We start from the raw sequence: 17,697 nt of genomic DNA, 5'->3' as shown, positions 1-17,697 counted from the left end.
TATACTTATTATTACCCTTAATAGAGTTAAAACTAAATACAGTACTGTATTCTACTCCAATAGCTATAAAATTTTTACAACACACTAGTATCAAAGGCATTTTTCAATGTGTGCTGATTTTTACTCCAATATATTCACCGAGTATAATCTAATTTTCAAAACTTCAGTACCAGAATTTGTAGATCTATTTTACCATAAAAGACAACAGCAAGATATAAAACAAGGGAGATTTAAGGACTAGTTTATTATCTACCGATTCTTGCATGTTGTGAAAATTCCAGCTGGCACCCGTAATTCACATTTCTCTGTAATCCCCTCTCCTGATCAGAGGCAGTGGTAGTAGTCTTATGTCTTATCTACTGTCGTCCATTAATCCTATACTGTATTTTCTTTGGGGGCCTTTGAGGAATTACATGCTTCAATGACCCTGTGGGCAGATGAGTGTGGCTTGTAAAATCCCTCTTCTGATTTTATTTTATTTATATATACAAGAGTTCTTACATTCTTGTACAGCCACTAGTACGAGTAGTTTCTGGCAAGTCCTTAATCCTATGTTCCCTGGTCTACGACCCCGCGAAGAATCGTTTTTACAACCAAGTACCCATTTTACTGTTGAGTAAACAGTGGATACTGTTAAAGATTTGTGCCCAGTAAATCCTCCCTGGCCAGGATACGAACCCAGGACAAAGCGCTCGCAAAATGCCAGGCGAGCGTCTTAACCACTACGCCATGGAGACTGTAAAGATGAAAAGATGATCAAAGATGAAAGACAGATTAACAGTGTTCCATCCTTTAGGAATGAGCCTTATGGTCCTTTTAGGTAGCCTATCCCTTCTGGTTTGATATTCTACTGGAGTCAAGTCAAGATTGCTAACTTAACCCAAAGGTTTGCTTAATGTTTATTTTATACTATGCCAGTGACCTTATTGTTATTTTTTCTAATTATTTAGCAATATCATCCATGAATTAGAAGTTTGCAATGACTTGAAACAAATATATATAATTTTACTGTAATGTTTGACTGAAAAGTGGGAAATGATAATGATATTTAAAGCCTTACAAAGAGATCTACTTGAACTCCACAAATGGTCAGAGAACTGGCAAATGCTTTTTAATATTGATAAATGCAAGACCCTGCATGTGGGGCATACCAACCCACATCACAACTACCAAATTACAGTAATAACATTACAACAGATTGATGAAGAAAAGGTTCTTGGAGTCAAAATCCACCACACACTGAAAGTTGCACAACTGGAAGGAGCAGGAGGCAAAAAAGCTAACCAAACCCTTGGAATAATCAAGCGTACCTTTGACTAAGGAAAAGTAGGTACAGTAGTGATTCAATTGTATAACTCTCTGATGTGCCCTATGTGGATTACTGTATCTAAGCATGGAGAAGCATGTTCATCTTCAAAAGAACATAGTTCTGGAGAAAGTGCAACACCGGGCAACAAAAAAAAAATCATTCCAATGCTAAGTCAACTCTCGTATCAGGAATGGTTGAGGGCCACAGGCATAACAGGGCAAACCAGGCGTGACAGAACGAACCTCATTGAAACTTAAAATACTGAACAATTAGGAAGATGTTGATCCGGACAATTTCTTCAAAAGGTCAGATTAACACAAACAACGAGCGACGATTTCAAGCTCAACATGCCACAATGTAGGACTGAGAACAGGAGATGCTTTTTCACCCACACGGTTATAAACTCATGGAACTGCCAACCCGTCAAAGCTGAAAATGCTTCCCCCCCAAAAAAAAAAAATTACATTTTCAAGTCAAACTGAAAAAAATCATCAGGACAAATGGGGGGTGGGGACGTTCGACAAGCCGCCGGCTTGCTATCCTCGTCGAGGTCACTAATTGGACGGAATTCAATCCAAAATTGTAATCTGATTATTTGTCTCTTCTACTGAAAGACCTAATTAGAAAAGCCAGATCAAAGAAAAGTCCCCCTGGATTGGAAAGGGGTCAGAATTAGTAACCGAAAACAAAGCCTGGACCTAGATTCAGGAAGCTCTGTGTATTTCTTCGTAAGTGGGTTTGCTACGAAGGTTCCTAAGTGCGCCCTAAGAAGATGCTTAGGTGCGATTCAATAAGGTATACTTAGGAAGAAAATTGTTGGTTCACCTGCGTGCCGATAGAGGTCACTACTGTGTTTCGTTTGGCCAATCAGAGAGCAGCAACATTCTTCATATTGAAGATTTAGCGCTGGCTTATCGGAGCTCTACTGCCGCCTATTTACGTCGAATTTTCTTATAAAATTAGTATATTTCGAAGTAAAACAATGTTTTTTCAACTTCTACAGCCAGCACCGACATTGTAGTAAACAAATATGTTACATTTGTTGTTTACCTACGTAATTCTAAGAGATACTGTGTAGCTGTCCTTGTTGCTCGGAAGATGCGCTGACAATTATTGTATATATTTACTGAATATACCCAAGGGCCACTAACTATCTAGTGGCCTCGAAGAGGACAGAAAGCCGGCGGCTTGTTAAAGGGCCCGCCAATTGTCTTAATGATATTTTTTAGCTGGAATTTGGCATTTACGGCTTCAGCGGGTAGGCGGTTCCATGGGTTTATAGCCCTCTTGGTGGAAAAAAAACATCTGTTTTCAGTCCTACTTGAGAGAACATACTCTCCAACACTATATCTGTGATTGTCCTGTTATCAGTGACTTCATACCAAATGGTATGAGGTATTTTGAGCTCTGTAATTACTTCATACACTCAGGAATATTGGAAGATATTCTTGTGCTGCACCCAGATTTTGCCAGTGGAGGCTAATAGATCAGCATTAAGTATTTTGTTCTCTCCTAATTCCATGTATGACTGGCCATCCTGTGAGGTGAGGATGTTGGGTGAGCTGGTAGCTGGTTTTTGATCTACACTGTGTGGTCCTTTATACAGAATAGGAAAGCAGCACATTGCTGTGTATACCTAAACATGTTTAAAAATACATTGTTTGAGAGGAGTTTTGTAGAAACTGGTAAGAGTAATTATAATATAATGTTTCCATGATTCAGTGCTTACCTCTTGTGAAAATTGCTTAGAGTTGTTTAGTCAGAGTTGATTTGTTTTTTGTATTGAGGCTGGTATTTTCTAAATTGATTCCATGTACAGTATGTCTAACCATCCTGTGAGATGGGAGTATTAGATAAACTTATAGCTAGTTTTTTATCTACACTGTGTAATATTCCATATAGAATAGGGTAGCAGCACATTGCTGTGTATACCTAATCTTCTTAATAAAAAAAATCAGTAATAAAGATTTTAAATTATAGTTTGTATTATTACAAATACAGTACTGTATTATCCTTATTAAATCATGTTGACCATGGATCATTAAGATCTCATGTTGATATGTAATACAAGTCATATTTCTTTTGAACTGCTAATCCATGCTAATCATTCATTAAATTGTGCATTATGTCTCAATTTTTCACTTCCTTGGATATACTGTACAGTACAAAAAGATAGGATAAAAATAAACCAGTAATATTTCTTTCATTATATTTTTCATTTAAATAACTGCATCAATATTTTTACAGCTGACAGGATTTGTTTTACCATACAGGTGCATTATTTGTTAAAAAAAATTTGGTTTATTGTTACACACAATGGTGCTACATAGCCTTCCCAGCTTGGTGCCTTCTTTTAATACTTACTGATTAAAAAATAAATAATAAATACATTTTATTCAGGAAAAGTACATACAGTTGATTTACAAACATAATGTTGGATTTATAGACAGAGCTAGTACATACAATACCTAAAGCCACTAATACTCATAGCATTTCGGGCAAGGTGTGTGGGAAAAAACACAGACTAAAACTTAGTAATCGGGATTAGGTATAAATTGTGTTGATAGAAGGAATAAAAAATACAAAAAGGGGGGTTAGCATAGCATAACTCAGCAATTGCACATGTTGGTGAACAGCGTTGTTTAAAAAATAGCAAGACATGGGTTGACATTTAGGAGGTAAGTTAGGTTACATGGAGTTAATTAGGCAGTACTTGGTTTAACTCTTAAAACTGGTTGAGAGAGGTACAGCCTTTGACATGATTCGGGAGGTCATTCCACATTCTGGGTCCCTTGATTTGTAGAGCACTTCTAGTTTGGTTACACACAGCCAAATTGAGTAACAGGAAGAGGTCTTGGACACAAATTTGTTCCATGCTAAATGTAGAGGAATCAGCTGAGTATTCCTCAAATAAAATAAGTTGCCTCAGCTTATAAGGTAAATAAAATAAGCATTTCTCAAATAAGTAGCTGCCTCACCTCACTGCCTTACTGCTACATAGCCTTCCCGACATGGTGCCTTCTTTTGATAATTACTTGTTCCACACCCAAATTGTATAACAGGAAGAGGTTTTGGACCCCTACTTCCCTCTCTCTTTTTTAATAATCTACAGTATATAGTCATAATTATAGCTTTAAGTATTCAATGAATAAAGTTTGTGACATTTTTACCCTTCTCCTTACCTAACATCATTTGTGCAGCATATTTTTATTTTATGTCTCACCCAGATTTAATTTCAAAATAAAACCAAACTAAATAAATTAGAAATGGGTATGTATAGCTAAGGTACACCCTTACTACTAGGTGAACAGGGGCATTTGGTGATAGTAAATGATCCCATCAGGCAGGGCTCATCACCTTCTCTCATATTTCATGTTCACCAGTGTTTATTTACTTAATAACTACTGGTATAATATCTTGCTATTATAAAACTAATTCTACTATCATCAAACACATATTTACTTCAAGTTTCAAGCAGAGAATGCATATATAACTAACACGAAGGATTCCTCTTCACTAGATTCACCAGCTATAATATTTTGGTCATGTTCCAATATCATAAATCGATCCCAGTGTTATGTAGTAGAGAAAAAATGACTTATATCCAGTTTACGTAAAGCTACGAGTGGTCGAAACCACACTTAAATCCCGGAATGAACTTACGAAGGTTTTTCCACTTAGGGTAGCTCTTTGAATACGGACGTAGCCGCCACGAAGGCGCTAAGAAGGAATTCGTTCTTAGCTAAGAGGAAAAACCTTCGTAAGTACCTTCCTGAATCCGGCCCCTGATCATTGGAAAGACAAATGTAAACAGAAATTGGACTTGGAAGCCTCGCATCTCTACCCACCACGAAGCCCAACAAGGGAACCCATAAGTATATGGGCAACCTCAGGGGTGATGGGGACAGTATACATGAGTCATCATTGAAGCTAGGGTCCCTGTTAGTCCTAGGGACTGACAGGGATACCAATCCCTCAATGCCCACTTGACCCAATGTCTAACTAGACGGTCCATAGAATTACCCAAATCAGCCCAAATTAGTAATTACTAGTCTTATTAGTAATTACTTAGTCTTATTAGTAATACGTTCATTATTACAGGAAGAACGAGGTTAACAACCGTGGAGGTCGTTAACGGTCAGCACGGTATGGCTCGTCCGGTGGCGGGAATTTCTGTTAGCCAATCAGAACCATCCACGGTCGTTAACGGTCAGCACGGTATGGCTCGTCCGGTGGCGGGAATTTCTGTTAGCCAATCAGAACCACCGGGCGAGGTAACGTGTGCTCGCCGGAGAATGTGGAGAGACAGACCTCTACTCCCCTCCATTCAGTCAACATGCTGTCGTCGTTTTCGGATGTTTGACCAACTGACCCAACTGTTCCAGTATGCTCCACCCTCACCAAAGGAAACGGACGTGAGGACCTAGCGGCATGGTAGACGTCTCTGAGGTCGTGGAAGGCACAGTCATTGATAGTTAGAGGCGTTGAGGTAACACAGTGTCCGAATAGTGGTCCTAATTACGGAAAAGTGAATCTATAAGTGGGAAGAACAATCGGACAAGAGACGACCATTTCATGGTCGTAGTCTCTCTCTACATAATATATATATATATAAATAATTGTACTTGTGTACAATGCCTTAATATATATACATGTACTATATTGTATATAAGGTGGTTAGAGATATATCCGAATATATCCTATGAAGTTTTTATACAATCTTATATACAATTTCTTGTCCTTTGTCAGACCTCAGCACAAAGTGTGTCGCACCTGACAATAGGTCCGGCTGAGGCTGACACCTGATCAGATTAATGTACCCCGTTATAGTACAACGAAGCATAGGATAAACACTCAGAATAAACCTAAATTAAATGTGTTGGGTTGTCGACAGTTCGATCCCAACAGCGGCACACACAAGGTCTCACCCCTCCCCCCCCCCCCACTCATCGCATAAAAAGAACTGACGGGGTTAAGGGATGTACAAGGGTCTCATAGAACAGTTGGCTTCATTCTCGTTTCATAATCAAGGATCCCAAATTCGATTCTCAGGCGGGACAGAAATAGTTTGCCATATTTGGTTTCACCTATTACCGCTGTTCACCTAGCAGTAGTCATGTGATACACTCTAAAAAGCAGGCATACTCCGGCACTCTCTTCCTATGTCCTATAGCTGTTATGCCAGCTAGGTGCTCCCACTTTTGTTCCATTCAGCATTAACATGCCACGTGTAACCTATATGCCTAGGCCTTGATATAGGTCTATGTACATCCCGCTGTAATTAAGAATACCAAATCACTGGACATATCAAAGACACGTCATATTATCCAGCCAAATAAAAAAAATTGCATGCTAACACTCTTAGCAGCAACGGAATCAAAACTCGGCCTCATAACTCACTGTTAACCTATCCACCGCTGCCCACTGGATGGGGAAGCGGTGTGCAGGACAAACATATAAATTGTGACAGTAGCTCTCAACATATGTCAGTTGCTTAATGTAGAACCTGTACCTGAGGTCGATCTCGAACCCATTGTTGATGTGACGACTTATATTGAATTTTGTAACTAGTTCATCAAGATTGTAACTTGCTTAGCTAAATGAATTGTGGGGTTCAGTCCCTGAGCCCATTATGTGCCTCTGTAGCCCTTTCCACTACCGTCCACAAGATGGGTATGGGGTGCATAATAAATGAACTAAACTAAAACTAACTACAATTACAGGCCACTACTACCCCTACCATTGCAGTTATTACACCAGAGTTTATTTATATACAAGAAGGTACATTGGGGGTTAAGAGAGAACATAGAAATCAATGCCTTGGTTAGGGACACACAATAGTCACACCAGGGCTTGCACAAGGCGCCAAGCCAATACGATTATATAGCACTATGAAGTGATAAGGATTTCGGATGGGACAAACCTTTTCCAAGTTGACAACATCTCTCAACACCATTTGACCACCAAGTTAAAAAGTCTGCTATTAGTATTGAGGTGAAAATCGCGAACAATTAATAGAGAATATAGCGAATGTATAGTCCTGTAGTAAAGTAATCTACATCCTCTGCTCACAACCGAAGGAACCTGGGTTCAATCCCCGGGCAGGACAGAAACGATCGGGCACGTTTCTTTTCACCTAATACCTATGCTCACCTAGCAAGAAACTATGTACCAACGAGTTGGGCAAATGTTTTGGCCTAGAGGAATCCCGACAACAGGAATTGTTATATTGCCAGCTCCACTTTCCAGCGTTGCAAGTGGCCGGAGAAAATGTGCAATGATATTGAATCAAATATCGCCACGGACCGCTAGCTAGCAGAGAACCTGGATATCAGATTAACTACACAATCAGTAAAATTGCAGAGATAACACGATAACTTATAATTCCTTAATCTTCCTTGACGTGCTGCCGAAGTCTAACTTTATCAAGATAAAAGACACATTCATATAAAAGTCACTTTCAAGGTTTTAAGACACTTGACATAGCGGAAAAAAAAAGTATTTTTTTATTATGCATTTTCTGATACTAGTTTTTGTATTACTATATTTTGAGGATATTTTTAGATTAGAATATTGTTTCCGTAGGCTGTATAGGCTGTGTCTTATATTTGATGTACTTAAAACACTTTCGCGCTATCTGGACGCGCCGGCGCGTCCCGTTTCGTCTAACGCTAACGCATAGTGGACATAAAGTTGAGTCCTCTTTTAAAATATTTGTATAAAATTCAATTTTTATCCGATTTACTTTGGGTTTGTTTCAAACTGCGCGCTATGAGGCTCTTTCTCACCACTAGGCTGCATGGTACAATAATTTCATGAAAGGTGTGGATAACTTCGATCAAATGGTATTTTGTCCCAAACGGGTTGCAGGTGGGTGACTTTAGCCGTTTATACTGGAAATGCTTCCCCCATATCATGTATTATATGCATATGTCTGTTTAGGGAATTTTATTCCGATCAATATACAACCAAAAATAACTGTGTGCAACAAGTATAAACTTGACAAACATAACAAAAGTAAAAACATTTCGTGTGTGTTTGACGCTCACTGATATGTTCCAGCGTTGTTTTATATTTGGCGCTATTCTAACTTACGCTTTGTTGATATTTTTTACCTATGGGCACATAGAACATTCTATTGCGAACACATTGACACAAAAATGAATGACGTACATAGAAAATTAATGTCATGAGAGTGAAATAAGTATAAACTTTCAAAGCGCCGTGCGTCGTCCCGTCACCGATACCGGGTAACAATTTCACCACTTCCCACACTCTTGCGGGCGGGCCGCATCATTATTCTACGCTTATATTCGTATCACCGTGTTGGGAATTTCATTGCGAGTCCATTGATACCAAAATTAACGCTGTAGAATAAGTGTGGAGGTGATTACAATCCCAAGAGTAAAAACATTTTGTTGCTGATGGGCGCTCACGGCGAGTCATCTTCGTAGTTATTTATTTGGTGCTGGTATCCCTATACGTTTCGTGACTTTTTTTACTGATGTTCTTCTAGAGAATTTTATTGCGAACACGTTGGTACCAAAATGAAATACGTAGCATGAGAACTAAGGTCAGAAGAGTAAAAAGAGTATACACATTTTTGTTTTTACGCTTAAGCGATAAAAACGCCGCGCGCACATTCGGTTGGCTGAGTGACCTTCACGGAAAGTGCGAAAGTGTTAAGCCAGAAGATATGAGCCAAGAATTAGAGGAAGACGAACTAGATGAATGACAAGGGCAGGTAAAGATTCTTTTTTACAATATTTTCTGCCACAAACATGGCCATTAAATTTCAATGCTAACCAGCATATAAACATTTTCTTCTGTACTCCATGGACGGTTAGAGATCTGTTATACATATAATTCACTCATTGAACAATTAATCACAGAAGGTAACTGTAACGCTTTTATAAAATACTAGTCTAACCTGCTCAACCGCTGAAGTATCAGTATATTAGGAATCACATTGATTAAGAGATATACAAAAATCCATTAAAGGCAGCCAAAATAATTTGAGAAAGAAAACTTGCTAGAAACCTTAAGATCTCGTGTTTAAAAAAAGAAGTAAAACCAAGACAAAAGCCACAGTTTGAGTACTGCAAAAGTGAAGCAAAGTTCGCACACAAAGGCTCTCACTACACATACAGAAGCACGGATAATGCTTTTTGTATTACAGTTCGCCTCGTTCTTAACTCTCAATCGGAGATCTCGGGTTCGATTCCTGGGCGGGACAAAAATGGATGGGAACGCTTCTATTCACCTAGCAGCAAATAGGTATCTGTAAGTTAGGCAAATGTTTAAGTTGTTATAGATTCAGCTATTCGGAACAAGTTCCAAGTAGCACGGGCTATGGTGAGCCCCTAGTGGACTTATCTGGCACAGGTGCGGTGCTGTGAAAAATGTTTAAGGGTTGCAACCCGGAAAGGGTCAAGTGCTTCGACCTTAGGGGGCCTCGATACAAGCCTAAAGAATATACCCTACACACAAAGGCTTCCTGCCCCCGACAAAACGAATTAGTATTACTTCTATCTGGTTGCAGTACCTTACATTATCGGTAAATAGTACTTTCTCTGTAACTAGCTGACATTGTAACTATAAGGTGTGAAGGAGAGATGAAATTCCTTATGTAATAATCTAAGATGAGGTCTGATAAAGACCTTTTGTGCCCTCTGTAATGCTTTTGCGCTACCGCTCACAAGATGAGTATGGGGTGCACTATAAACTAGCCGCCTTCGGCGGCAACAATCAATGCTCTGTACCCACCCTTATTAATTATAATAAAAGCAATCACATCGGGATAATAAAGTCGATCAGTGATGCACAGAACTTGGAGACGGCCACAGAAACTACTCATTAAAGACTATTTTTATCGTTTAAATGACATGTAATAAAGTTTAAAACGTAAAATCTCAGTTGAAGTAAAAAGTATTACCTCTTAATCGTTTTTTTAACAATAAGATATGATTAAATCTTTGAGGATTAAGCAGCATTAAATTATTTTTGTGGAGCACACGAGATATGCTAAGAGGAAAGGCAGTGACGCGTTAATCTGGGGTCTTGCAAGAGGCTCCCTCATATATTAGACTTCCGCCCCCCACCGACGGCCATTGAGAAGCTGTCTGCACGTATAGTAACATCTTTACTATGCTTCCGCGTAAGAGTGCTCCGCTGAAACCAAGTTATAAAAGCTGAACGGGAGAGGCGATGTGTGTGCGCGCTGAGCCCGTGTACAGACGAGTGCGTGTACGGGCCAATGCGTGCGTGTACGAGCGAGTGCGTGCACCTACGGGCGAGTGTGTGCACGTACCGGCGAGTGTGTGCACGTACCGGCGAGTGCGTGCACGTACGAGCGAGGGCATGCACGTACGGGCGAGGCCGGGCATGCGTGTACCGGCGAGTGCACGTACGGGCGAGTGCAGTGTTTCCCATTGTGGGAGACGGAAATCTTTTAGGACTTATCGAAGTCAACTACTGACCTTCCCCAGGACACACCGAACAATAGCTGCCTAATACTTAGTAATTATTTGCTGCTAGGTGAACAGAAGTATCGGGTGAAAAGAAATATGCCCAAACGTCGTTGTCTTGCTGCGAGAGTCGAACCTGTGAACTTTCGTTCGTGATATAACTACGCTGATCACTGCGCTTCAATGAATAGCATTCCATAAGGTGTTAAACGGAACATATTTTGATGCCTCGTATGGATGTGATCGCCTCCCTGTCCTACGGGCTAACCATAGCCCGTGCTACTTGGAACGTTTTGTTCCAGGTAGCGAATCTTAAACAACAACAAGCCTCGCTGTCCATTGGAGCGGAGGCTATACATAAGCCTACCAATACTTTTTGCTGCTCGGGCCAAATTACCCTTGAACCCCCCCCCCCCCCCGCACCCTGTAACAATGTTCACATTAACAACATAATTCCTTCGCCAAAAAACACACTTGCAAACAAAACATTTTATTGGAAGAAAAGTTAAATAACTTTATTTAAAGTCACCACTTCAGTTTTAACAGTTCAACATAATGTGCACGTAATATACACTACATAACGTCCACGATAACTATTGATATGTATAATGGTTACTTTAATTTTCCGATTTTTATAACACAAAAATCCATGAATTTTTTTTTCTATGTCCATTGTCTCTGCAACTTCACGTTCAACTGAAATAATCACCAATTTGCTCACACTGGCTTATAGTTGACCCGAAGCAAGTTTTTTTCAGATTCGTTAAACTAACCTCAGTATTATAAAACACTTTACTCTTACTTTCTTCCAAATAAGTGATTTTCTGAAACAACGCGTTTTTGGACGGATTTTTTTTTCTTTAGCATGGACTAAAAAGGTCTCGCCTTTTCGAGTGATACTGAGGTGGCAATAAACAGCATCAAATGAACATTCCGATTCCTAAGCCGAAAGAATCTGGCAATTACAGACCCATTTCATTAACATCATGCATTAGTAAAACTGCGGGACGGATGGTCTTAAATAGGCTACCGTGGAAGACTGGAGACCTGCATAAACACATTTTTGGCTTCACTAGAGGAGTAGGTACTGCCAACTGCATAGCAACATTACTAGGAACAGTTAACTCGGGTCCAACTATAGTGATCTTCCTTGATCTAGAAAAAGCATTCGAACTTGCAAGCCATTTTACACACCTTAGTTAAAAAAGGTGTAAAGGGAAACATGCTAGCATGGATTCAAGATTACCTAAGTCACAGGTATGCCAGAGTAAAGTTGCGAGGACAAGTGTCGGACTACTACTTGCATGAGAATGGGACTCCACAAGGAGTCCTCAGTCCTAGTCTTTTTAATTAACATCCTTATGGAAAACCTCGTTACCATGACATTTGCAGAAGGGGTTAAATTGCTAAGCTATGCTGATGATATAGTATTAGTCATTACAGGTAATTCACTTCTAAATAAAGCACAGGGTGCATTAGATAAAGTAACATCTGAATACAGCATTTTAGGGCTAAAAGTATCTGCACAGAAGTCTAAGGCAATGAGACTAGGCGGCAAGAATGCGTAGGTTCCAGACAGGAACCTACGCATTCAAGACATTAACCTTCAGTGGGTTACACAATATTAATATCTCGGAGTGTGGATAGATTCTAAAATGACATTCAACAAGCAAATTCAATATCTGAAGGAAAAAGCAAAATCACGACTAAATATAATGAGAGCAATCACAGGGCGCCATCTAGGAGCGGGACACAAAGTGTTAAGAATGTTTTACATACACGCAGTTCGTTCCCTAGTTGATTATGCAGCGCCTGCCTTAATCACTCTTTCTCCTGGTCAGTGGACAAACGTTGAAGTTATTCAAAACGATGCAATGTGAGTCATAACAGGACCTCCCAGATGGACTAAAATACTGAGCCTAAGACTAGAAACCAAGTTAACGTTGATTGAAATAAGGGTAAAAGGGATAAGATATTGATATTGACTAGACCTAGAATCAGTTCACTTAAAAGATATAATCACTGGAGCACTAACTCTGGACAGAAGAGCCTCCAATAGCAACAGGTGGACCCATTGTGAGATAAACACCATCAATACATTCGATATAACAAACACAATCACTGAAAGGGGTGTCGACGAAATACGTGCAGACTTTGTAATGCAAGCCCCGTGGGAATCTCTGCCAGCAGACTTTAAGATTATGGTTCTTGAAGGAAAAAAGAACCAGACAAATCCTCATCTGCTACGTAATATTGCATAGATGCATATAGAAGCAAACTTGGCATCTGACAGCTTCACTTACTTCACAGATGGATCAGTAGACCAGCAGGGACAAGAAACCGGAGCTGCAGTTAAAGCAGGAAACTCTGTAAATAGTTGGAGACTCTCAAATCGGTGTTCGACTTTACAGAGATGCTAGCTATTCAAAAGGCTTTGGAACATGCTCTTGTTGAACACCGACAACATGTTATCAAACATACAAATTCGAGAACTGCCATTGAAACCTTGCAACAAGAACACATATGTGATAACATCCATCTAATCACAGATGTCATATTTGCAAACACTCAAACGACATAATGCAAACACTCAAACGACAAGGCCGACGGGTACTTATCAACTAGGTGCCAAGTCATGTGGGAATAAGAGGAAATGACATTGCAGATGAGGCTGCAAAACTTGCAACTAAGAGAAGAAATGTAGACATTTACATACCACAGAGTATCACAGATTAAGAAAGTTATTAGGAACAGAGCAATGCAAAAGATGTGCACAAGAATGTGATAACTCTTGTATATATCTCAAAAAAAAAAAAATGCAGTGACCACAACACAGCAGTTGTAACATCAGGATCTGCGGGTTGGTACAAGAGTTCAACCAACTACGAATCACTTAGTTTCATGAAAGGGAGCAGTAGAACAACAGAAGTACACTTACATCCCATCAGGCTTGGATACCCATGTGCATGTGAAATAGGCTTACGGGTTCCGGAAGATGAGAGGAACTGTCAACACTGTGGAGACATGCCCGACAGACCACTGGAACATTATCTAACACAGTGCAGAGTTACAAACTCATTAAGATTTCAACTTAGATTCAACAGAGCAGAAGAACTTGTTAAACACGTGGGACAAAATCTTGCTGAAGCGACCATACGAATCATAAATACTCATACTCCGCCCAAGTAAAACAGAAACAAGCAACACTTAGTAGGCCAGCCAGAGGCTTAGGGCCCGCGCAGGAATATCCCTGTAAAAAAAAATCAAATGAAGATTTTTCGACAAAACCGTGGATAAGTACACAAATAATGCGCGACAATGATGAGACAATTTTTGGAGGGTTACATTTTAACCCCCCCCCCCTCCCACACAAAAGCAAAATCATACGAGGCTGCCCACCTGACAGCAATTTGTCAGCGGCGAACTCTCTCTTTCACCCCCGTGGTAAACCACTGTCACAGTCAGGTGTTCGTAAGGTGCTATCTGTCTACCTACCTGTCCACTGATTTGTTCTGTGGGTTAAGTTGTAGCTCAGCTCATGGTTACACTCCCCATACCGATCCTGCAGGCGGTAGTCGAACACATTTCTGAGGCACAAAATGTACTCTGGAATTTAACCTACAAATTTGTTTAGCTAAGCAAGTTACAGTCTTGATTGTTTAGAAAATATTCCTTACAGCCTTGTATAGTATGGGGTTGCTGTGATGTGTGCAGCAGGGTGAGGTGAGGTGTGAGTTGGGTGTTGCGACTCAAGTGGGCGTAAGGTCACCAGTACACCCTCACTTGCCACACTCACGGTCACCACACCCGCACTTGCCACACCCACGGTCAATACACCTACACGCTGAATTCACGCCACATTCTCTATATGGAAAACAATGAATAATGTACATGTAATTTCAGCACGAGCATTAGTTTATTTACAGAACGTTTTTATCCTGTAATTATTTTGTCCAACAGACCTTCGCGTGATCTTCCTTGTAATGGTTCCGTTGTGCTGTCTTGCTCCCAACACAGCCCTGGATGACGATCGCTCTATTACCATATCTTCAGCTAAGCCCAGGATCACAGACAGGACAACAGACTCATCAATAAACCAGGATTCAACAGACGCTAAAGTTAGCAATGGATTCCCTGCACCAAACACACAAGACTCCATCACATCCACAACCCAAAACACAAAAAGCAGCCATAACCTCAAAGATTCTATAAATCTTCACGGCACCATACGGCCAGACAATCAAAACATACACCGCTCACAAGACCCACTGATAATAAAATGGTCATTAGTGAGAGAGTCCGATTTCGAAAACCAGGAAGCTGCAACAAACCATGATGATCAGGCATCGTTTGGAGAGAAGAAAAAGGAGGTAGTGAAGGTGTCGCAGATATCCACAGTGGGTTCAGTGGCAGACATGGCCAGTATCCTTATAAAAGATGCTATGATATGTCTCTCTAGCATCGATGACTTTAAAGATGACTTCGTAAGTACTCATTCATTATATAAACTACCATTTTATTGGCGTATTGTCAACAGTCAAAATAGGAAATCGAAGTTCATGTGCAGTAACGTTTTTGTTGTACGAGAGATTACCAGTGTCGAATAATTACAGACTAATCATATTTTGTCAGCCTTCCTAAACCTGAAAATGTAATTTCCTTCTTTGTTTAAACCAGGTTATGTCCACACTGCACATGTCTTGGGAGGATGCTGATGAACAATACCCACCGGGAACAGTTGAGGAACCCTTCTTGCCAGACTTGCCGGACGCAGGGTCTTACTCTCCCCTTGACTTCAACTACGAACTGGTAAGAATATACGGTCTGATGCAGCACTACACTGTGGCCCTCGAGTTCCTCAGCCTTGACCAGTCCCTCTATTCAAACGTCTCCGTCCAGCAGATAGACCAAGTGGATCGTAACCTGAACGTTCTTATGCTCCACATGAAGAACTTTATTGGTGACCAAGGACTTCAACCCGACAACAATACAACGGAGAAACTAGTGAAGATGACTTATGAAAGGGGTGAGGAGACTTCCAGGAATATGAGAGACTTCGAGATCCTGCGTGACATTAAGAATGGCCTTCTACACCTCAACGTCGTCTTTAGTAGTTACATATGAATTTTTTACACCATTTGTTCCCCGGGCAAGGCTTATTTTATTTATATTTATTTATATATATATATATATATTTTATATATGTATATATTTTATATTATATATATATGTATATATTTGCATCAAACTATCATCATGTATGTACACAATCGACTTGAGAATTTGAATGAAAAAATGCATTACACCATTAAATGTAATGAAACAACCCGTTCTCACACTAGGCTGTTTAAAGCAGCGCCCGTCCTTTCCAGACGCATTCGTCAATTTTAACAATGGGTATTAAAAATTGGTTTGTTCTCATATATAAAGTAATATTATACATAAAACTTATATGTATAGTTAGGCGTAGGTTAGATTAGGTGTTTATTACTACTGAGTCAACTACTACTACTGAGTCACATCAGCCATATAAGTTGTCTACGCCTGTCTATATCCTCTATGGGTTATCGAGGACCAGAGCCAGAACCTGCCCCCCCCCCCTCACAAAGCCACAAGCAGCAGGGAATTGTTAAGATCAGTCTTACCGAGATAACATCCAGAAAATAAGCGAAGCAATGCAGAACCTTCAAGATTCATTGGTTCAAAGAAAACGAAGCACCGAGGCAGCTAAACGACCAAGGAGGGCAGGATTTCAAGGGCCACCAAAACTTTACCAAAATTAAGAGGCGTTTCATTTTACTCAATGCATGTTTTCCGGAGGAGCCGAACGGTGGCTCCCTGAAGCTAACTAACAACAGAGCAGAAGGAAAACGTGTGACTTACCAGAGGAGGAGAGGGAAATGATACGAAGTGGACCCGCCATGCAGAGAAACAAGAGCCCGACTGGGACGGAGAACATTGAACCAGATAATGAGCCACCGGGACCGTGCTAGACTTCCAAAACCCTCGAGCCTACACCTATCCCTAACTAATCGTGCATAAAACATTACCAAATTAATCAGTTTAATTTAACATTGTCAAGATTTTCATGGGCAATTAATTCCCACTGTCAATTAATTTTAACTTATTTACAGATTAGTTTATTATTCACCCCATACTCATCCTGTGGGCGGTGGTGGTAAAGGTTACAGAGGCACATAATGAGATCAGGGACTAAATCGCAAAATTAATTTAAGCTAAGGAAGTTAGTCTTTGTGTCAATTATTTCATTGTAATTTATTCTTCATTGCCAATAGTTACTTATTCTACTGTTATTGTAGCCAATTATTTGTTAAGTTACACACTGATACATTTAATTAAATGAATTATTGTACTCAAGTCTATCAGCCTATGGAAAGTTATTAAGGCAACAGTTACAGCTTACTGATCTACCAGCAAGAACTTTAATCCTGAACTCTCAGTGTATATATACAGAAAACCCTGAATTTTCCTGAGGGCCACTATCTTTGGTGGTCTCGAGGACGAGGACTGGAAGCCAGCAGCTCATCAAAGGTCTCCCCATTTGTCCTGATGATTTTATCGAGCAGGATTTTAAAATTCAGCAATGTTTTGGTTTTTACGGCATCGGCGGGTAGGCGGCTCCATGGGTTTATTCCTCTATGGGTGAAAATGCATCTTCTGTTTTCTGACCATTGTGGCTTGAGCTTGGAACCGTTGCTCTTTGTATACATTGCATTTGACCTTTAAAGAAGTTGTATGGATCAATATCCTCCAAATTGCTCAGTAATTTAAAGAGTTTTGATAAGATCAGACCTGTCCTCTCTGGTTTGCAGTATGTAGTAGTCCAAATATTACTAAGAATTTAAAAACCAAAAGATCAATGCATGAATGTTCGTATAAAGCAAACAGTTCCTGGGACTT

At 40.0% G+C, this 17,697-nt stretch overlaps 1 protein-coding gene across 1 annotated transcript; it reads left to right on the top strand.

Moving 5' to 3' along the window:
* Nucleotides 1-10,365: 10,365 nt before the first annotated feature.
* On the top strand, nucleotides 10,366-17,149 carry LOC123774489 (uncharacterized). Its single transcript, XM_045768824.2, has 3 exons — nucleotides 10,366-10,466; nucleotides 14,737-15,260; nucleotides 15,454-17,149. The coding sequence occupies exons 1-3, from the start codon at nucleotides 10,457-10,459 to the stop codon at nucleotides 15,898-15,900; spliced, it is 981 nt and encodes a 326-aa protein (XP_045624780.2). The 5' UTR covers nucleotides 10,366-10,456; the 3' UTR covers nucleotides 15,901-17,149.
* The last annotated feature ends 548 nt before the right edge of the window (nucleotides 17,150-17,697 follow it).

The sequence above is a fragment of the Procambarus clarkii genome, chromosome 51 (genome assembly GCF_040958095.1).
Source record: "Procambarus clarkii isolate CNS0578487 chromosome 51, FALCON_Pclarkii_2.0, whole genome shotgun sequence".
In the NCBI taxonomy this organism is placed as follows: domain Eukaryota; kingdom Metazoa; phylum Arthropoda; class Malacostraca; order Decapoda; family Cambaridae; genus Procambarus; species Procambarus clarkii.
This window is presented reverse-complemented; position numbering and strand designations above follow the sequence as displayed.